This window comes from Pseudopodoces humilis, chromosome 3 (genome assembly GCF_049639895.1).
Source record: "Pseudopodoces humilis isolate 2021_Gansu_Grassland_sample_001 chromosome 3, ASM4963989v1, whole genome shotgun sequence".
NCBI classification, from domain to species: domain Eukaryota; kingdom Metazoa; phylum Chordata; class Aves; order Passeriformes; family Paridae; genus Pseudopodoces; species Pseudopodoces humilis.
This window is the reverse complement of record NC_142202.1, coordinates 60,576,049-60,599,419: the sequence shown is the minus strand read 5'-3', so window position 1 is coordinate 60,599,419 and position 23,371 is coordinate 60,576,049. Positions and strand designations below refer to the sequence as shown.

General features: G+C 35.6%; 1 protein-coding gene across 5 annotated transcripts in view; it reads left to right on the top strand.

Moving 5' to 3' along the window:
* Nucleotides 1-23,371, top strand: part of LAMA2 (laminin subunit alpha 2) — a 336,136-nt gene that overhangs the window by 140,790 nt on the left and 171,975 nt on the right. For all 5 annotated transcript variants that reach the window (XM_088053203.1, XM_014263438.2, XM_088053202.1 and 2 more), the window contains exon 12: nt 1,301-1,474. In XM_088053203.1, the coding sequence (XP_087909329.1) occupies nt 1,301-1,474 (174 nt within the window). The remainder of the gene's footprint in view (nt 1-1,300; nt 1,475-23,371) is intronic.

Below are 23,371 nucleotides of genomic sequence, written 5' to 3'. Positions count from 1 at the left end.
TTTCAACTGCAGCTATTAATAAAATCTATACAATTTTATGATATTTTTCATTTATCCAGAAGAAAATGCTTATAAGCTTTGTCTCTCTTCTTTGTGAGAAAATTCTGAAATAGAGCAATTAGAACAGTGAAAAGCACAAAAGAAGCTATAACAATAAAAAATGAAGCCATATACATAAACACAGTAACACAGTCCTGTAATGTGCATACATAATCACTCCTGAGTTAAATGCATCATATCCATAGGGCAACCTCTTTTCTAGGTAATTATTAAATTTCTAAACCTTAAGTAATTAAGAATTTGGAAACACTCAATGTACAACACACAGCTTAAGTAAGAAAAAGGAATGCCTTGCAGGGAGCATTTTGAATGCATTTCTTTGTATGCTGCATTCCTAGGAAAGGATGTGAGAGGGAGATGAACCTACTGTTCCTATTTGCACTGTAGAAAAATGTCTTTAGCCTGCAAATGTACTCTAAACTGTAAATTAGTTCTCAAAGCTCAGACACTGATGCCACTGAAACGGATGTTTGCTACATATTCATGCCTGTAGATTGAGTTTGGGAAATGTGTTCCAGGTCTACTAGGTCTTGAATCTGGCCGTATTGTTGTGCTGGAAGTCTGCAAGTAACATCATATATGTCTAATGTTCTCATTTACATGCCAGCAACTGAGAAATTTTCCATTCCATGGCTGAGCTCATTTATTTTTCAGCTTGTATACGGGCTCCAGAAGCCATCTTTGTATGGACAGTGTGCTCTTCACTGATGACTCATTTCTAGTTACAAGATTTCAGAAATTCAAGTCCTGGTGCTTTCCAGCAACAAAAAGGTGCAAAAGTATAAAAAGTATATTTGGGCCTTGTTAAGTTGTAAGGTTTTAGAATTGAAAAATAGTATATACTATGCTGCCTACATATCAGAAAGTATATATCCATTTTTCAGGTCATCTTCTGTACAATCTGTGATTGATATTATTTATTGAAAGCTTGGAAAATATTTGTAGATAATTCTTGCACATATGTTTGTATGTTGGAATTTCCTTCTTCTGGACCATGAAGCACGGGATGCAAATGCTTGCAGTTATTTCAAACTGAGAAGTTATAATTCCCAGTCATATACAATAAGAAATGTTTGCCATTATTACTTTGTGTTTTCCTTGGTGCCTACACTGCTGTTTAAATCTAATCAGTTTTTTAAATAATGGAAGAATGACAGGCTGTAACTATTGAAATTATCAATGTCCTGATTCTTACTGTAATGTGTCTTTTATTTATTTATTTATTTTCCTATCATTTTAGATAGAAGACATGAGTGGTTGGTATCTGACTGACTTACCAGGTCTCATCAGAGTTATCCCCATGGAAGAGAGATTTGATGGGCATCAGCAGCTTAGCATCAGCAACGTGGCTGCGCAAAAAGTACTGCCACAGATTTACTATTGGAGCGCACCCAGTTCTTATTTGGGCAACAAAGTAAGTGCAAGTGGTACTTGCCTAAACGCTAATTAGATTTATTGAGAAAAAAAGGTAAGTCTTTGAAGGAGGGTGGAACTGAGTCAAGATAAAATTGGTTAACTATTTGACCAGCAAAATTGCAAACAGAAAGGAATCACTTGTGTGTAGTATCCTTGTGAGGCAAAAAGTTAGGTAGACCAAATTAACTGAGTATCTTTAACCTTGAGCCCTCTTTGGTCTCCTGCTGTTGGATGTTAGAGAAGTCCAGCTAGTTCCGTTCACAGCATTGGTTTTTGAATGAACTAGCTGGTATGTGGTTCAGGTTGGCCTGCTCTCTTCCCACCTTGTCCTCTGCTTTCAAAACCAGTTCCCTCACCTGCTTTTCAGAGATGCAAGTTGTGTATCAGATGCTGTGGGGGTGTGTTGCAAAACTTTAGTGTTTGTCAGGAAACTTGTGTGTGGGGAGCTTTCTGCCCTGGAACTCAGAAAATGCTTTGTGACAGTTCTGATGCATGTATTTAAGTCTGCATGTATCTAAGCATGCATGTATGCACATATTCACGCCCCACAGGTTAATACCAAATCCAAAATACTTTCATGAAAATATCACTTTTTTCCAGAGACTAGAACTGAAGACTGAATGAATCTTAAATGTGAAGAAAGCTTAACAGCTTTCCATTTCCTGTAACTCTGATTATGCTAAAACTTACCAGAAATGCTAACACTGATGTATTTGAGCACATTTTCCTCTGTAGTCTCTTCAGGCTAGTCAACCTCTTATTTATTTATTTCTTCCTGTTGGCTGAAAATCAACAAGACAGAAGGTAAGTGAGCACATTGAAACTAAATAGCATCATTCCAAAGAATTTGGCATCCTGTTCATGGCCTATAAATTGTTAAAGAGAGTCAGGCTCACTTAGCTGGGCAAGGGGCAGTTTCTTCTGTAATATTGCATGTCTGGTGAACTTACCCTGAAATATGAACTGATACTTTTACTGACAGAATTTCATCTTGCTTCTAGTCAGTGAGTGAAATAATGGTAGGAATATGCACACATTATTTGAATGTGGAAGATATTTTTTCAGTGTAATTTGGAGGTCCTTTGTGGTTACTGTCAGATATCGCTGTATGAATGAAGCAATTTGCCTTAATAACTGAACCATATAAATTTTTGATACTACAATAACGCTGAAAGCACTCAAATTACCACAGTACATCTTAACTGTCATGTTGCATCACGTAAACTATAGCCATAATGGCATGCCTAGGCCAGATGATTAATGCTATAGAAAGGAAAATGGAAATAGAATATTGAGAGTCCTTATTTGTAAACTCAATAAAACATTTCTCTAAATAGCTGAAACTGAATAAAGCCAAATAGCTGGATCTAGATAAATGCATCCTTCCTTGAGAATAACTGCTAGCTGTAGAATAATTGGTATGTCAAAGCATACAAACTCTTTAAGAATTTTTGTCTTAAGAAACAGAGAAAAAAATTAGGAAATCTTTTATCCAGATGCACTTCTCTTGTAATTTATAAATCTTGTGTCACAGAAAGCTATCTCTCCTTTATATCACTAAAATATCTTTAATAATATTCCCCAAAATAAAATTGTATAAAGAGAGGTAGTAACCATCTTGCATTTACAAGTTTTCAAATATAGTTCAAAAACCTTATATTAAATAATTCTTTTAATATGAAATTGGCATGTCCTGCGTGTGCCTCCACAATGTTGACTGACATACGTGTGCTATCTTCTTGTTTTATATCCATCTCCAACTGTCTCTTTTGGAGGAAAAAAACATAGTAAATGGGATGCCCCTGTGCAGCCTTCAGCTTTTTCTCTTTCATCTAAATCTGGGTGGCACTGGGCTATGTGATACTGGTCTTTGACTGTGTCTCAAAGGAGACATTCTAAATAACAAGGGGCTGTGGATGGTTGTTTATGTCAGAGTGGGACAAAAACATGAACAAATTACTTTAATGTTAACAGGCCCTTTTAGTCTTCTAAATGTATGTGCTGCTACCAGAACTTAAACTTTGTTGTATAAATTCAGGTCATTTTTTAAAAACTCATATAATATACATTTGAACTGAAAAATTGAACAATGCTTTTGATGCAGAATACATTTGGGAGTAATCTGGAGAAATTTAATTTCTAGAAATAAAATACCTAGTGGATAATTTGAGAGAACGATTTAAAATGGCTAGTATTAAGGTTTTAGTAGGTACCATAAAGCAGTTTATATTCTTTCCTGACTACCCTCTCACAGCCTACTGAACTAAGGATTGCAGCAATCATGAGGACTTGTTCTGTGTTAGACCTTCTAGTATCTGAAAAATTGCATTATTCTAGAAACTCTAATTGCATTTTAGGTATTTGAAAACCTAGTTTTCTTTCAGTTAGCAGTTTCTTAAATTGTTTTGACAACAGATCTATAAATTTCTTTTAAATATGTGTCCACGCTAAAATATTTTATGAATTTTTCTGAAAGTGTTATGAGTTATAGTATGATAACTTTTGATCAGAGCACTGAAAAGAAAGTAGAAAATAAATTAAAAATTAGGTACCAAACTCAGCAGGATAATGTGAAATGCTTGTTTCTTTAAAGTCAGTGCAGAAGGGCTAGGTGGGTGTGGTGTTTTGGGAGTCTACCATTATGTATATACTGTGCCTCTTTGATGCCTCATGAAGAAGCAATTTGTTAAACTGCATGATGAGCAGAAGCTCCTTATAATTAGGCAAAATTAAACATGATATTCAACATATCTAAACAAATGACACCCCTCCTCACCCTTCCATGACAAAAACATGAGAGGTGGCTGAGGCCACTTGAAATTCTGTGAGGAAACTTCTATCTTTGGGTACATGCTTTATTTTTTTCTGCAGCTGCAAGTTTTATCTTCCTTTCTCTGCCAAGGGCCAGGTTTATATTGTGAAGGTGGAGATTTACCTTGCCTTTTTTCAGATGAATAAGGTACTGCCTTTGGTCAGCAGTTGCAGGTTAATTCAGTCATTAGGTGGAGTTCATCTTAGAATTCAAATCTCTGGACATTGTTAGGTCTCAATGCGCAGCACATAATATGTCCCCACCCACTCTTCTCTCTGGGCTTTGTCAGCACACTAATGCTGCCGTTACTCGACCTGCAAACAACGTGACAGAAACCCTAAACCACTTTTTCTCCATACCACTGTATGCATACAGGCAGGCTTGGATTGAGACGTTTCTTGAATCCAGCCCTGTTTTACAGGAATAATTTAAATTAGCTGTACAGCATGATCCTATTCACTGTAAGTAAGGTTAATGTAAGATGATCCTTCATGAAGTCAGAGCATGTTGTAAATTATAGCAAAAGATGATTGAATGTTAGGCTTTGTTATCTCTTGGAAAAGTTCTTGGACATTGTGTTTGTCAAATCTATAGACCTAAGCAGCCATATGATAGATATTGTTCTTTCTCTGACTTCTAGTTAAAACCAAGACAGCAGCTGAAAGTTTTATGTAGAGTCTGTGCATACAGAACAGGAAGGGGACTTTTTGACCTTGTCCTTTCATTTATTTTCCTATTATTTTATAATTAGCTATTTGCAAGTAACCTATTTGCTCAGTTCACTAAGTCATTGTTTCTTTGAGTCCAGAAATGAAGACGCTGTAATAAGCCTGTAGTCAATTCATACAAATTTTAAAAATCTGTCAGCCTTTTAAAGGTACTTCACTTGTGGAAAACTAGATTGGGATAGAATGAGCAGTTTGTTTTGTGACATATAATATATTGCAGACTGTCTAGAATACCTCATAGGATTAAATATTGGATTATAAAATAATCATAAACTAGGTCCTCATGGCTTTTATGTTTATTTCCTTCCATTTGTTTTCATTTCTTAGGCAATTCTGATACAAAAGGCGGAATAATGCAAGCAAATTGCAGTCTATGGCTCCCAGTGGGGAAGGGATGGAGTTGAGACCCAAAACATAAAGAAGCGTAAATAATGCAATAATCAGCTGGAACTGAAATGCCAGGATCAATTGTCCTGAATTATGAATGCATCTAAGCCCAGAAAGCTTCATCTAGTATTTTCATGGTTTCAGATCTAAAGATTTTTTTTGTTCCTAGGACACAATGAAGTTAAACAGACCCTCAACTCCTTTACTTTAGTGCCTGCCTCAAAAAGGAAAGGAATCTCGCATAATAACTTTTGGTATAAATGGATGAAATACAAGTTAAATTGTAGTCGGAAGCTACTATTTTTACCATCAGTTGGTTTTGAAATGATTTGGCCTAATGAAAGTAATCTAGCCTACAAAATTCCTACACTCAGCTGTGTCAGATTCAGCCAACAGACTGATTTTTTTAAACATGTGTCTGTATTGCTTATATTGTCAGGGAAGGAAAGCAGTGCAGCTCAGGTGGGCTGGTGTGATCTCCATTTTATGTACTTTTGTAAGAAAACACTTTATTTCATCTGGTTTTATGGACAGTTTAGGCCATCAATAGAAGACTTTATTCCCTAATGAATATAGGTTATCCAAATTTAAGCAGGTCACCCTTTAGTAGACTCGTGCTTGAAGTATCTGCTCACTGTGTGATGGTAAGGCCAGTACTTTGTGATGAATTTGCCTTTTTTATACCCTCTGCACATTAAAGTGTCAGCACCAGATTTGAATGTGTAGCAAAGCACATCTCCAAGCTTGCAACAGTAAATTGGGAACAGAGTAGGGAATATGATCCTCTAGTGTAAGGCATAACACAACAAAACCAATTTTGTAGGGACATTTAATGATTCTTAATATATTGTAAGTATGAGTAGGTGGAAATAGTTGGGTTATATGCATGTTATCCATATTTATAAAGGAAACAGTAATAGGCATCAGCAGTACATAGTATGCAAGAAATGTCCTTCAACACCCCTGAAGTTATTCTCAGTTGCTGCAAATTGAAGTTTTTTTAAAAAGTCAACAGCCAGCTCATGGTAGAAAATTAAAATGATGCAGTTAAACTTAAAGAAAAAATAAATTTTGTAAAGACAGCTACTTCAGTATTTTTTGTCCTTTATATTGGAATGCATTATTCTAAGAAAAAGATGTTTTAGTTTATTGATATGTTTTTTATTTTATAACAAGTAACATTAAACTGATCTAAATAATGCTGTTTTATTTTAAATCACAATCTAAACTGGCCTGGCTGAAACCAAATCACCATGGTGATCAGACTCAGCAGTATGAAGCTGTCTTCAATTTATACCAAATGTACCATTTATTTTATTAGCACTTATTTTAATATAGCTTCTAAAAACTGAGATAATAGGCAGAGTCAAATACGGAAAAGATGAGACAAACAGACCAGACATCCAAGGGAAGAGCAAAGCATTTTAAGGATTTGAGCCACATCTGACTGATGCTTTCTTTAAATTTACTTAATTTGTATTTCATTATTTGGTTTAGATTCTTTTTTTTTCTTGAAATATTCTTTTACCTTGTCACCATGAAATGGACAGGGGTAGGTCTCTGCATTCTTTCACAGCTGTGGCTTGCCAAATTTGGCTTGATCCCCAGTAAAAAGTGCAACAATATTAGTACTGTCCTACTTGGGGCTCAGCTACCCATGACTGTAAAGAACCACTGAGAGATAAGTAAATTTTGCACACTTTGTTCCTTGTTAATGCTTTTAATGATGCTTGGGTAGCCTGTTGGGACGGTTCAAGTACAGCCATTGTTGTGATTACAAGGAAACTAAGGATGCCCAGTAGACTGTTACAGCCTCTTTGCATCTTGGAAATGTGTGGAAACTGGGCTCAGACTGCCTAGCTGAGTCCACTGACTGCAGTATTTCATGTATCCCATGTTACATTTAATTTCTTAGTGCTAAAATCATCTTACACTACCCTAGATAAAAGAGGAAATTTACTGTTGGTGAAATTATTTCATAAATCTCAAGTGTCCTTTGTGTTACCTGCCTACCCAAGTCTGCCTTGAAGGCAAGGGTTTCAATCAATAGAGGCAGTTGAAAAATGGAGAAACAAGCAGAAAATAAAGCAGTTTCACAAAAGAAGGGAAGTGAATGCTAGAGAGAGAACACTGAGGGGTGATAGGAAATAATGAAGAAGGAAGTAAATAGGGGGAATATGCTTTCCAGCTTGCAAAGGCTTTGATTTCTTTGATCCCAAATACAAAAGTAATGAAGGATGTGAAAAAACAGAAGAAAGAGATAAAAAAAGGCTTTGACTTTGGAAGAATTTATATATCTGGTGGTTTGTACTGGGGGCTAATCACCATGCAAAGATACATGGTGATGACAATTCCCAAGCTAGAGATAGCTAAATTGAATAGTGGTTACTTAGCAATTGCAAAGAAAAAGTGAAATTTATGAAAGGGAGGCTACATAGGGGTTTTGTACTTGTTATTTTTTATTGCTCTTATATACATTCCTCTGCATGCTAAATACTTCATCAGCAAGTAAGTGTTTGCTTTGAAAACTATATTTAGAGTTCCTTGCTCATTACAGGATATCTGTAAGTAAAGTGTTTAATCAAGTTTTACTCACTTAGATTAATCAGAGAGAATTTATAGTCCAAACACCTAGTTCATATTGGGTTGCACAGGAGTGGGATGAAGGAATTTATGCCCATCACCAAAAGGGTATACTTGAGAACTACTGAAAAATCATTCTCAAAATATTGAGAACCATAAAGAGGTAGTTTTATGTTTAGCTTCCAGATTTCATTTTAAGAATAAATAAACTAAAATTTATGTTTGATTTCCCTGCCCCCCCCAAATTTACTTCAAATTTAAATGATTTACAAAATCTTGAAATAGAATGTAATTGAAATTATTGAGCTTATGTAACTCATTAGTGACACTGCATGATGGCACTGAGCTTTAGTTTTGTAATTTTTTGGTGTTCGATTTTTCTTTCCACATCAAAAAGGCAGTATGTGGCAGGGCAGAAATACTGAGAATTTCTGATGATGCACAAGGGAAACAGCCTTTAGCACAAACCATTTATTGTATTTTTCAACCTGTGCTATATTGTTTTTGAAGTTTGACATGCTCAGTAGCACCTGACAATCTCAAAATTGTCCTTACATGTGGCTTCTCTACAAGATGGATAAATTCTGTTGTTTCCATTTTACATGCAGGAATTAGTCTTGGTATTCTACATCTGTTCTTAGAAGCTAAGCTCTGGTGCCTAAACTTGATTGACACACTACCCTGTGCCATTAAGTTTTAAAACCAAACAGGTGCAGCACAGGTGCCCAAATCCAAGCGCTAATCACCCGTGTACACATGCAATTAGGAAGTCTGTGTGTGTGGATTTATGGGATTCATATTTTATTGTATGGGTGTTATGGGAATTTTTAATCAATTCACAGATTTGGGAGACCTAATCCAACTAATTTGGTTAACAGCATTTTACATCTATTGTCATTAATAAAAAGGTTGTGTGTTTGTAAAACAAAATATGGGTAGGAGTCACTGATTTTTAAAACACAAAGCAGCATTACTAACAAGAGTACAGAAGATGTAAAGATGGTATAAGTGGTTGAAAATTTTACAAACTCAATTAAAACATCATTAGTGAAAGAAAACCCAAACTGATGTTCAAACTGTACACAAAGTAATGCTTTTAAAATTTATTTTATGTTAGTTTATGGGAAGCAGTAACCATTTTGGCTGTGATAAACAGCCAAGGAATTGAATAGTGAAATGGTAGCCAGAACTGACAAGTAGCACAATAGTGATCAGAAGCTTGAATTATTTGCTTAGTTTTAACTTGTGCTTTCATAGAGTCATCATTCTAAGCATATTAATACTGAGTATTATGCTTTGATCTAATTCCTGAACAGAGTATGAAGCATCCTTTAAATCCTGTAGATCCTGTGTCTCACATACACTATTCCAGGTCTCATCTACCCTGACAGCTCTGAATGGACTCATACTGCTTTGTTAAATCTCTAGAAGGCAAAATGAGATCACATTCCTAGTAAGTTTGCATACTGTAAGATGATCTTTAATAGAAAGAGAATGATGGCAGGAAAGATTTTGTTTTCCAGGGAGAGAGAGCCTAGCTTAATACAATAGAGTTCTTGAGAAAGTGGGAATTTTAAATATTCAGTAATTTTTTAGAAGTATGGATTACCATAACTATAGAATGAATTTGCATTTGTCTTCTTGCACCCAAGATACAAAAGGGTTAAGATGTCAATATTTGGCATAAGGAAGGGATAATCATGTGCTAGAACCCTAATCTGAAGTGCAATGAATTATTTAACGAGTGGTTTGTTGGATGATGGAATATTACCTGCAAAGCAGTACTCTTCTAGAGGCACATCCAAAGCTAACTGAATTGAGCCAATTAGGCTGACAGTCTCTTCAATGTGTTGTGACCTATCAAAGGTAATAGCTTATTGTGATGATAAATGAACCCATCTCTCAAACTGAAGCCTGAGTGCACACTTCAGCAGTTTCCCTGAATCATAGGGCCATTACCTATCAACTTCAGATTGACAGGAGTGGCAGCAGTGAGAGCAGATAGCATGCATGAGTAGAGACAGATGATTGTTTTACCCAAATAAATTTGGATTTGGACTTATTTTTGGTGAGGTTGTTTTGTGGTTTTCTTGGGCTTTTTAATGGGCATGCCTTAACATTCCATATTTTGCTAGAATGTTTCTGACAATAAATGCAGTACCAGCCCCGTCTCCTGAGATGGCTGGATGAATTTGCGATTGGTATGTACATACATTTTCAGATTCACAGGCACTCTGTGTTGTGATACAGGTTAATCCGTTTTTGGTTTTTTTTTTGATTGCAGAGTGTGATACATGTTTGGCCCTCTTAGCTCTATCGCTTTATTTTCCAGAGCTAACTTCCTCAGAAAAACGGGAAAGATAGAAGACCTGTAACATTATCAATATTTTTCATTATTTTATTACAACTTTTTGAAGCTGTAAGTATCAAATATCATTAAATACTTGACACTTTTGGATCAATTCCTTGGCTAGTTTAATTCTTTTTAGAGACAGGAAAATTTTTCACAGTGAAGGCAGTCATGTTAACAACTTTCCATGCCAGTTTTCTTCTAGGCTTTTTTTTTTGTTATGTTGAGGATTTCAAGTGTGCTTTATTAATTAGAAATAACACTGCCAGAGATATATCCCTTCTGTTTAACGTCCTAAAAGATGATTTTGGTTATGACTCAGTTTTTAAAATGAAATTGCAGAAGGGAAATGGCTTTATATATTCCTGAACCACCATAAGATAGTTCCAGCATGCTCTGAAGATGTGACCTGGAGTGAATAGTCCTTTTAATTAAAGATTTTAGCCTATGCAATTAGCCAGTCAGTACAGCAATCTTCTCCACAACCATTCATCTCTTCGGTCCAGAAGGTTTCCTGAGACTTGTCTTGGTGAGCTCTCCCTTACTGCAGCACATGCAGACCATGCAGTTACTAAGGCAAAACTTAACACAATTCTAAGTTTGCTTTGCCGTGAACTAGGTAGCTTGTTTGCAGAAATATTAATGAATATAAATATGGGGAATAGTAATCGGTAGTTTTCCATCAATATTGTATCTTCTGTGCTCCAGAAAAACCATAACACAGTATTTCATTTACTTTGAAGTTATTTGAAGCTCAGATGATCAAAGTCTGTCATATTAGAGAAGAACTTTTTCTTCTTACATATTTTAAATTAAATGCAACAATACAGAGCTGTACATATATCTAGTAATTGTAAATGTTTGCCAAGTTAAAAAAAGATGGAAAAGTTAAAAAAGTGAAATGAAAAAGGAAATAATAGCTCAGTATTCTGTTCTGATTAAGTATGGAAAGGAGATTTCCTAACTTAATAAACCTAAGCGGTCTAAAGTAATAAAACTGGTGGACTGAAGCCGCATTTTTTAACTTAGTAAGTAGATTTGTAACAACAAGATGCCTTTAAAGCTAATCAAATAAATAGGTACATTGTTTGGTCAGCTGTGTCTTATTACTTAAAATGTGTGAGCTAACTCTGTTTAGTCTGCTGTGATGAAAAGTTCTTTTTGAGGCAGAACTTTCTACAGTTTTTTTGCCAAGTTTCATCTTCTGTGCTATGCAGGCCAGTGAATTTTTTCCTCTCTTTCACAGATGATGTATTAGCTCAGTTAGGTGCATAAAAATCCAGTTTTGTCTCTGTTCTGTGTCTTTTGTTTTATATCAAATAGGTGATAAGTATACCTATACATTTGAATAAAAATCGCTTTATACATGCATCTCATCTGTTGAACAAAAATATGAATGTGTAACACAAAGGATGAAAGAGAATAAAAATTGCCATGAGATTAAAACACACAGAAAATTAAATACAGGAATGATCAGGGCAACTTTTCTCAAAAAGCTCTCAAGCTTTTATATTAAAGCTAACTGACAATGATTCATTAAAATACTGCTCTGGCTTTTTCTCACTAAACATTTTCTAATTTTCCATTAGACACATCAGAGAGGGATACTTTGTTTCTGAATGTGGAAAGTGTGATATATCACTGCAATTTTCTTCCTTAGTTTCTGGAAATAAACTTGCAGTAGTAGAAAAATTCTAACATTTGGTAACAAATTGGGGTTGTTTATCCTGGAGAAAAAGCTCAGGGGCACCTTGCTGCTCTCCATAACTACATTAAAGGAGGATGTAAATAGGTGGCCATGGGTCTTTTCTTCCAGGTAACAAGCGACAGGAGAAGGGCAAAGAGCATCAGGTTGTGCCAAAGGAGGTGTAGATTAGATATTAAGAAATATTTATTCACTAAAAGAGTGGTCTAGCTTTGAAACAAACTGCTCAGGGAAGCGGTGGAATCGCCATCCTTGAAATGTTCAAAAATGTGTAGATGGGGTGAGTAGAGACATGGTTTAGTGGTGGACCTGGCAGCATTACATTGATGAATGATCTTCATCACAGAGGTCTTTTCAAACCTTAATGATTTCAGGATAACTCAAAATCTCTTATTCCCACCCTAAGTATGATCAAGTAGATGATTCTGTCAGTAAATCACCAGACTCATTACCAGGTCTTCCCAGAGCTCCATGAAATAAAACATCATTTTGCCTGCAATGTTCAAGGAAAATAAATGTTATCTGAAAAGATTTGGGGTAGGCAAAAGAGCTCTCCAAATCTCAGAGTCTCTCTTGACTGTCCCAGCACTGTCTCAATTTTGAATCAAATAGAAGTACATTCACCATTCAGAGGTGGCCTCATCAAGCTGTGAAACCTGTTTGAAAATGTGTGACACAGCACAGTTCTCATTTCAATTTACTGAGTTACAAACCTAATGTTTTTCTGAAAGTTACAGGCAAAATTGAAGTGACATAAGAAAAAAGCTTCCAAACTTTCAATGCAAGTTTTGGTGGGGAAAAAAAAAAAGTTATGAGGTTCACATTCTTTATTTCAAATAAAGAAAGCAGCAGCTTTTCACCTAATTTATATGTCTTTATAAATATTATTACAGACTGCAGTGTGCTTTCAGTCTGCTATTTATATACTTGGGTGTTCATGAGAGTATTATTCTAGGCAAATATTCTAGCAAACTTAGCTTAAGCTACTTTTCCTGTAAATCATTATTTATCTTCTTTGTCTACTTTGTTTCCCAGTACTATGAAGGTTTTTTTTTTTTAATATACTTGTTTCTGAGAAGTAAGATGATTCCGGGCAATTATCTCTAGATTTATTGTACAGAGAAGTAACTTTACTCTGATGACATTATATGTTCCAAAATGTAATGCACTTTTGACTCCTCTCAAGATTTTTACATGATGGCTCTTTCAGACTATCTTTTGCTATTTTGTATGGCTAAATGCAGCATTTACAAAATGGTTGTTCTATAGATCTATGAAATGTTTCATGACAAGCAGCTAAAGTAAAAACTTAGAGTTGATCCATAAAAAAGTATTCCTTTGTTTTCTTCAAAAGATTCCTGGTGTTTTTAACCCAGAAAATCTAATTTAAATGTTTATTTCGGTTTCCTGTATGTATTTTGCATGTTTTATTTTTGATTTCCATTTAAAATTTGCTAATTTACATCCATTTATGCATTAAAGATATTTAGAACATGTGATATTCTACACTGCAACACAGCAGAAGACTGTATTTTTCAAATACAAAAATTTGTGCCAGTTTGAATACATCCAAGGCTTTTTGAACTGAAGATGACAGATTATTTCCTTTGTAAGATTATGAAATTTTTCTTGTGTTTGGAGAGAAAGCCTTAGTTTAAAGAGATTTTGATCTGACCTATTGAAGTCCTTCTGACATTTCTACAAGTTTAGTTTCATATTCAAATATGAAAATCTTCAGAGAGCTGAAAAGCCACTCTTATTCACTGTTTAGGTACCTGAGATTTTTCTGCAGTGCTCAGAACAGCAGCAGAAATAACTGCAAAGTGGCTACAGTTAACCACGTCTTTGAAAATGATGTGCCAGGGTTTCTTGCCTGTTAACAGCATGCTGCTTTCTAACATGGGAAAGCCCAGTTTTGAAAAGTACTACAGCATGTATGCTATTGCTGCAGCATTTCATAAAGCACTGAAAAAACCACTGGTTATTTACTGAAAAACTTCACTTTACTTGAAGAATATGGTGAATTTAAGTTTACAATTCAGGATTTATTTTGCTCTAGGCAGGTAGCGACTACCACTTTAAAATAAGTGGATGTTAATTAATGCTTGAAATACAGCAGATATTTTATTGGATAATGTGGACAAAAATTCACCTTATTAATGAAAAGATCCATCATAATGAGTATATTGCCATCTTGCTGAATTATGATAGAATTCTTATGGAAGGATAAATGACATCCATTTTAAAACCTAATGGGTATCATTATGGTCAGTGTTAAAACAATGAATACCAAATGAATGAGTAATAGAGGGACACTAAAACTAAATTTTATTCATTAACTCAGTCAGTATAAATGTGTGATCAGTACCACAGATTTATGTACACATCCTAGTTAACAGTGCATGTGCTTTGGGCAATCTGGGGCCATCAGGAAAATTTGACCAGAGTGGCAAAAGCATTTTTAACCACTTCACTAGGAATACATATATATGGTTTATGTAAAATGCTGAAAGTAGGAAAAAAAAAAGAAATAGCCTCAATACTGCCCAAAAGGCCATAAATAGTTTATTTTCTTCTGTGTACAAAGAATCTTAAATAGAAATCCCAGCAGTATGGCAATAGCAATTAAGCAAACATTTTGTGATTGGTGTGCTTAATTATCCTGACTACATGAACAGAAATGGGAATAGCCAGTGACCTGAGCTACCCGGATGAGTAGATCTGCTTGGGACATCATTCAGCATCCCATTAGGAGCCAGCACAAAACCACCCCATCAGGCAGGTAGCTCCAACTATGAGTACCCAGCATGTTCACTGATCTTAAACTTCCCAAGGTTCTTAGGGTTGTCCATGGGGCTTCTTTGGAAGTCCTCTATGAGGGCTTTTAGTAGTTTCTCTTCATTAATTAATAACTTAACTTGTTTATTTATTCCTTGTTAGTTTTTGTGTCAGCTCACCACAGGGAGATTCAAATTGCTGCAGGATTCAGAGACAATTATGTTGTTAAAAAGTTATCTAAAAATATCACATATTCCCACTGAGTTCTTTGTTTTTAGGGAGGGAAGAAAGGAAAAGGTGGAATTCAGAAGGGGATTGTAACTAGGAAGAGTATAAATCCATGCTTACATGTGATATAATCTTCATCTGGCCAACTAGCAAGAAAATGAAGAGTAGGTTTAAGTATGTGTCATTTTTGTGGGCAAATTTTTGTATCTTAAGATTGCTAAGGCAAAAATTCTCCCATTTGATCTCAATCAGTATTGGGTTTACTTACATACAGTTGTTATTTTATTACAGACCTTTGAACTGGATCTATATTAGGTATTCTGTGAATCAGTATAAAATATTCTGCAGTGGCTCTGAAGAACTTTCACCTGCAATGCTCAAAGAAATGGAAGCACAATCTGTAATAAACCTTTAAACTGCAAACAGGATTTACCCTGTGTATCTGAAGAAGAGTTTGTCCTGAGAGAGGGAAGATCACAGATTCAGGTTTAGAACCACTTTCCAAGTAGTTTTATTTTTTTCCTCAGATAAAACAGAGAGGTACGTGTTAATACATTACCTTCTGTGTATGTAGCTATTACATTCATAAGGCACCAAAACAAAGGTTTATACTTTTCGGTTCTTTACATAGAATCATAAACCATTAGTATATTTCTTAGGAAAATACAAAGTTTAAGTATATAACAGTATTTAAACTGCACCAGAGGAAAGTCCAATCAGCCCAGTGGCCTCTTTAGAATCACAATGGCCAGTAAGTGCCGAGGGAAGAGTATAAACTGGTAAATATAAATATAAATATAGTGATACTGCATCCCATACTTTCCTAAATTCAGGCCAGTAGCCTGGGTACCTCTGAACTCATGGATTGGATATAATGGTCTTTATTCATCCTAACTGCACATTAGAATTTTTATCACAAGATAATTAAATAAAGGTAGGTTTTGTTTGAGACGCCAAGTCTGGTTCTGTGGCAGCCTACTCTGTGTCCTGCCCTCTACCATTGTTATTTGATTTTGAGAGATACCTAAAATATGATTAGTATGGGAAAATCTAGGAAAATCAAAATTTACACTGGCAATTTGGATAAGTGGTCTGGAGACAAATTACCTGTACTTCATAGAAGATCTGCAGGTGTTCACGACATCAAAGCACAAACTATTGTTTGCTTCTTGTTAGTCAGGCTAAGCTGTAAATTCCTGTCTGTTGCACTTGACACTCATCAGAAAGAAGCAAGATACTCTGTGATTATATTGTAGAAAAGTTCTTTTAAATGTCTGTTTTTCAGGGATGAGTTATTTCTGTCTTCACATTATAATCTGCTAATTGTTTAAAACAATTATATTAGCAGTGATTAGAATCTGTATCTCCTTGGTATTCGCACTTTAAGAATTTTTAAACATATCTTTGATTCAGGTTAGTTTGAAAATAAATGAAGGAACAACATATTGTTATCAATCTTCTAATTTATGTGATTTTATCACACACTCCATTTTTGTACTGCAGTATATCAAAAGCAGTGAGCCCTGGAAAGTGATCTGAGACAGTACTAAAATAGCTAAATAGGGTTGAAGAAGGAAAAGCAATAAATCAGATCACGTAGAATCATAGGAGGATACAGGAAAAAGAATTAGTGTAACTACTTTTCAAGGCATATTCTGGTTTCTCTTGAGTGGGCCTGTGCAAGAAAAATAGTGGTACAAAAAATGCCTTTCCCAGCTTACGGTGCCTCAGTTTTATTGCCAGAATGAGGTCAATACTTCATTCTACAAAACATGTTTTTTGCTAACCAAGAAAGTGAGTTTTGTGGGACAGCTAATAGTGGAAAATTATATGTGATTGTCCCCTCATCCTTTTTAGTCACCAGCTCCTCAGCTGTTGTAGAGCTGGTGACTAATGCTGACCATACTCCTTTAAAGATCCAACAATTTATGATATTTTACATACTATCAACCTAAGTTATGAGACAGAGGAGGTGTACTTAATTTTCTAATGTCATGTACTGAAGTTTAAGCATCTTCCTCTGGGCCATAGGAATGACAGTATATGTCCTCAAAGTGGAATTTTGATTTTTGTTTTAAGCTGCATACTGGTTCAGTGGCAACTCTGCATTGGTGCTGTCTTGTGTATTCTTGCAGACACCACAAATTGAAGATGGCCAATTTTTGGTCAATGATCATAGCTCCACTGAGTGACTGTTGCTGTTTCTTGTAGAGCGGGATGCAGCATATAAATGTCTAACAATTAATGTAATTTTAAAATGTTAGTCATATCTTGTTTCACATGTTTGTTAAGTTGCTGATTAAGAGCTTTAGGTATTAAAACACCACAGACTTGAAAGCAAACCCCTTCATAGCAGAAATTACTGCTAGAGAACTTTGACTAGAAATAAAGTCTTTACAAAAATGTTCAAAGGGAATTGTGGAGTTCCAGAAAAAAAAAAAAAAGTTTATGACTTTGTGAGGCAAGTAAGCAAATAATTTTGCAAAAATACATTACATGGGTACCACAGCAAGTACTTCACTTCTGAGTTCCTCCTCCTTCTCAAATGCTTACCGCATTAGATAAGAGCTACAAAAACAACCTGACCTGAGAAATTCTCATGCTTTAGGGACTCAGGATTAGGTTCTGCTCCAGCAGTCAATTCACTTAGTAATTTCTCATGTCTGAAGTTACATTATCCACTTTTCCATCTTTTATAGAGTCCAGCTAAGCTAGATCAATATCCTGAGGAAATGTGGCTTTCTATTTTAGGATGACATTTTCGTACTTGGCAGGATATTATCTTCATTAACATGTGTACAATATGGTACTAATTTATGTCTGTTTCTTAGTTTGGTAAAAGTCTTACACAGTGTATAAGGATTTAACAACTATTACTTAAGACAATTTTAAATGCTCTTAAAGTATAATATACTTCCTTATTTTACTGTAAAATGATACTCTATTGAGTCAAGAGCTATAACTATACTGAAGTGAGGGCCTAAGCACTTATAATAATTTTCATCATGAACTCCTCATTCCAGTAGACTGAAACTGAGGTAAAATGGTGCTTGGGCCAAAACTCAACATACAAAATTCTTCATGTAGCCATATGATGGCACTTGGATTGAATGAGTTTTAGATACACAGATGATGGAAAATGAAAACAAAAGTTTGCAAAGTAGATTTTGAGCTATGCTGTCAGAGTTATTGTTCACATGCATACTTTAAGGACATGTCTGTTTTATTAATCTAGGAATTGCTCTGTTCTCTAGTTTTGAGACCCCTGGTATTGCCATATTATTGAAACACCATGCTGTTGAATTAAGAGAAACTATTAAAGAGTATTCGAGTAGTGTGCAGTTTTGAATGCCACAATATAAGGAGGATATAAAGCTACTAAAAGGTGTCCAAAGGAGGGCAGTGAAGGTGGTGAAGGGCTTTGAGGGGAAGCCATATGAAGAACAGCTGAGGTCACTCAGTTTGGTCAGTCTGGAGAAGAGGAGACTGAGGAAGGACCTTATTGCAGTCTACCTACATCTATGTGGACATGCAACAACTTTGAACCACATTAATTGTTTGGCAGGATGAGAGTCTCTGGAGAAAACTGTTGTAAACAATTTAAACAGTTGAGATTTTCTGGCTCACCACACACTTTATCAAGTGAACTTCCTAAATGAGAAATGCAGAAATCTTGCCAAGTAATTAGGTCTGTTCTGGTGTGTTAAGTTCACAAGCCAATTTCGATGACTCCCTGTTTAACCGGAGGAGAGGCAAGTTCCCGCAGAGGACAGTTCATAGCACTAACTTATGCTCTACATGAATATAGGGATACCCACTGACAGTGGAGGAACACTGGCAATATGATCCCTAAAACAAAGTAAGGTATATAACATTAGATGGGGCTAGGCTGCCTGCAGTTCCCAGTTTAACCCGAAAATATTCAGTTTAGAAAAATGCTTAAAAATGCTGACAAAAGCTTGATAAAAGGGAAAATCCTGCCCCATTCAGGAGAAGTACTTTATGTTGTAATTTATGTTGGAAATCTCTTTGACAGTCTGCACTGGACAGTTTACTGTGCAGTTACACTTGTTTTTTACTTCACAATACAAAGGAGGCTTAAACACAGGGAGTCTCATTGTCCCTCTGGTGTTAGATTTATGATAGAGGCCTGTACAGACAAATTAGATGTCCTGTGCAAAAACTCCCAGAACTCCAATCAGGGAGACTCACAAAAATAATAGCTTGTCATTTTTCTCAATTACAAATGAAACTGTATAAGATACAGCCTCCTATGTGTAACATAACGTAGCTACAGTCAATATAATTTGTAAATAATGGTTTACGCATGACAGAAATGTTTATATGTAAGTAATTAAAATGCTTGCATGTGTCAGGGTATAAAACATCAGCTTTACAAACTATAATCTTTAAGTCAAAACACATAATTTGTATACATTGTTAGAAACAGCTCATGATTGCAAAGGTCACTGCTCTATGCAGTCATGCCTGTATATTGTTCCAGTGGAAAATATAATTGCTATTAATAAATATTTATATATTTTAGCTTTCTGCTTAAGATGAAGCAACTGGAAACTTCTCACATGACCAGTCAGTTATTTGTAGATCCTCAGCAGACCAAAGGGGTGTTTATTAAATAATTGCCCTAGCTCTACTGCTATCAGCAGGGTGTTGTAAATGTTCTGCAGTAACTTTTAATAATCTAGGTCAAGTATTAATTACTGAATTCCCAGTCTCTCTAGTTTAGACTGTTTCCAGTCCTTGCACCCTGAATATTAAAAAAAATCAGTTCAATAATTCACTGACTTTTGTACAATTTTGCACTAACTTGACACTGGTACATCAATTAAAAAAATCTGATGAAAGCATTTGTGTAATAGACAAAAGCAATATAGAGAGTCAGCATATCCAAGTAAGGAGATAACTCAGTGAGTTGAGAAGTAGTTTTAATTGAATGGAAACACATGAGAAGAACCCTGAGTAAAAACAAGGTCATCCTGTGCCTAGACAGATTTCCAGGAAAACAGTTATTTAACTTCTGTGGGATTTAATTTCAATTAAATCTACTGAAAGCTGCATAAATATTTGTGCCACCCAGGAGAGTGTGATTGTGGTAGCAGTTCATGTCCTGATGCATAGTCAATGCTTTCATACCCTCCTTTGAACTTTACCATAAACTCAGTAGTGTCCTGGGGGCCTGCTCTTACCAAGAAGAAACTCCAGTTTTCTTAGAAAACAGCAAATGATAAGGCTCTGGGGGGACACCTGTGATTTATGGTTAATAGCCAACTAAGAGTCAGTTGTAGACCCACTTAAATTATCTGGTTCAAATATTTATTCTGCACCTTGATGTTCCCACAGTTGCTTCTTCCCTACTGCGGCTAGATTTTTAATCTGAAAAAGGGTAGTCATAATTAGCACTGCAAATAATTCATGTGCATTCATTTTAAGGGTTAGAAGGTATAACATGAATGAAGAGCAGGGATTCTGGCAATATGGAAATCATTCTCAAGTGTGTCTCGGTGGATAATCCATCTTTCATAGGGTCATTAAAAAGTCTGGGAGAAAGGTTGTGGGACTTTATTGGGATCAACTCGTGATAAAAACTTTTTTTGGTCTAGCTAAAATGGAAAACTGAAGGATTGCATTACAGATCAGAGGTTTCATTTGACCTGGAGCAGATATTTTTGGCTGGCAGGTATTTATTAAAATAAAGAGAATTAACAGCACATCTGTGGAAGCCTAGTAAATTCTGTTTTGTCAGTTTATCCTCTGAAATACTTTTTGGATTAAACTGTCAGGCAAACTTCCTCAGATTTTCTGAATAGTTCCAGAACAAACAAAAAGCATTTTAAAAGTGAAATTGCTTCATTATTAAAAGGTAAGAAGAGTCCTCAGCTCAACTGCTATTCCAAGTAGTTTTGTGGTATCAATGTGCCATTCTTTATGTGTTACTTTTTCTTCCTTCTTTTGAGGAGTAATGGACACCATAGGGATTTTTTTTAAAAGCCTCTTCTACTTGTCTAGTTATGTTGGTGTCTTTTTCCTCTTTTCTTTTGCATTTTCACAAATTGAAGTTAGAAGCTCTTTGCTATTGCAGAGGATGCTAAACTCTTCAAGGTCAGAATGGTAAAATTGAACATTCTCTAGGTCTATATACTCGCATTTGGACTCCTTTCAATACAAGGGTAAACCAATTTAATATATAGTTATCAATAAAATTAAGAAATTTCATCTAAAGTTTTGGTTGGATTTAGGGATTGGACAAGATTATCTCCATCAGTTGCTCCCAAGCTCAACCGTTTTGTGATTCTGTTTAGTTACAAACCCACAAGCATTTAAGTACTAGTGCTTACTTTAAAATTAAAACTGTAGAAATTAAATTTCCTTGCAACTTACTTTGTATCACAGAGATACAGTTGACTATTCAGAAATCACTGTGTTGTAAACTATTGGGTTATGCTGTTTTTCAATCTCAGACATTCCTATTACTCTCCTGTGAAATACAGTGCTGTGACCTTTCCCATAGATTAAGGATCATACTAGGGATCTTAAATGCCAGTAATGTTTACAGTTGTTGAATGGGAGTAGATAGATCCACAGGGATCTGAGAGAGTCTACAGAGAAAAATTATGTGCCATATCTGACATATGGACTTCATGGAAGTCTAGTTTTTCTTTTAAGACTTGTGGCTGTGTGGCTGGCACACTACAAGTTAGGAGTTCCTTTAGTTGACGAACCATTCATTTACTGTTTATTTAAATCAATTCAACCAGTATCTAAATAAACTGAGTTTAATGTAGCTTGTTAGATGTAAAGCAATAAGCAAACTATTTTAAAAATTTGAATTAGCTGCTGGTTAAAGTATTTGAAAAGCTTTTTGTGATATATTATATTTTGACCTTTTCTAATTATATTTTTTGTGGTACACCTGTGAAGTGCTAGGCAACTTTAGACACCATAGCTTCAATTCAGATTATTGAAATCCAGCTCCCTGCATTGACTTCAGTGAGACCATAGATATCTTGGAGTTTAAATTGATTGTATTCCTTGCCTTCAGGTCTTCATAAAAACACTGTTTTCCACAAACTGCAACTAAAAATATCACTGAGACATTATCTTCTGTTTCTGGCAGGCATATCTTGATCTTTGCACACTTCACCTAATAATCTCAAATCAGATGTTCCAGAATGAAAATGAGGTGGTATGGTGGGTTAACTGTGGTTAAGGGCCAAACTCCCAACAAGATGCTCTCTCTCTCTCCCTCTTCTCAGCAGGGCAGGGAGAGAAAATAGGATAAGAAAGCTCATGCATAGAGGTTAAGACAGGGAGATTGCTTACCCATTACTGTCACTGGCAAAACAGACTAATCTTGGGGAAAATGAATTTTATTTAATTAATTAATTAATTAATTATGCCAATTAATATATTGATAAATAAAGAAAAAAAATTTAAATACTTTTTCTTCATCCTTTCCTAGGCTCAATTTTAGTCCTTTTCTTGTGATTTCTCTATCACTACCTGAGTGCATGAGGGAATGTCGGAGGGTCAGTATGTAACAGTTCCACTCTGCCACTACTCTCTCACACTTTTCCCCTGCTCTCGCATATCCTTCAGGAAAAATTCTCTCTAGTTAGGGCTCTCCATAGGCTGCAGTTTCTGCCAGGAAAACGTGTTCAGCATTGGTTTCTCATGGGCTGCAGGGATACTTGCTGTGCCATGAAGCACCTCCTCCTTTTCTGACCTAGGTGTTCCCTCCTCCTCTGTTCATTCCATATTTTTTCCCCCTTTCTTGCATATGTTTCCACAGAAGCATCACCAGCTTGGTTGATGGGCTGTGGTGGGTCCACTGCAGAGCCAGCTGGACCATGCTGTGCCTTGCTCATGGGAGCCCCAACCACTTTCCAGAGGGGTCATTCCTGCAATCCACCTGCTACCAAAATCTCACCACTTTTACCCAAAATCCTAAAATGCACTGTATTACAGAAAACATTGAAGAATAAAACAAAAAGTCAATAGGTAGGTGGAAAATCACTAGGACAATTTTTCATGTGCATAAGGATTGAATTAGGCCTTTAGAATATGACCTTCTCAAAAAGATGCAGCTGATGTATTATGCCCACCATGCATAGCAGTGAAATGATTTCTTATGACCATATTTTGTTAAATTCTTAGTTAAAAATATGTAATAGATTTTGCATCTAGTGTTAATGGTTTTGTGTGTTGCTTTTGATTCCATGACTTCTTCCCAAGTACCTGGCATGGATTATTTGGATGTGAAAAGTGCTATGGGATATCACTGTCATCTGCTTAAAAATAAGTAT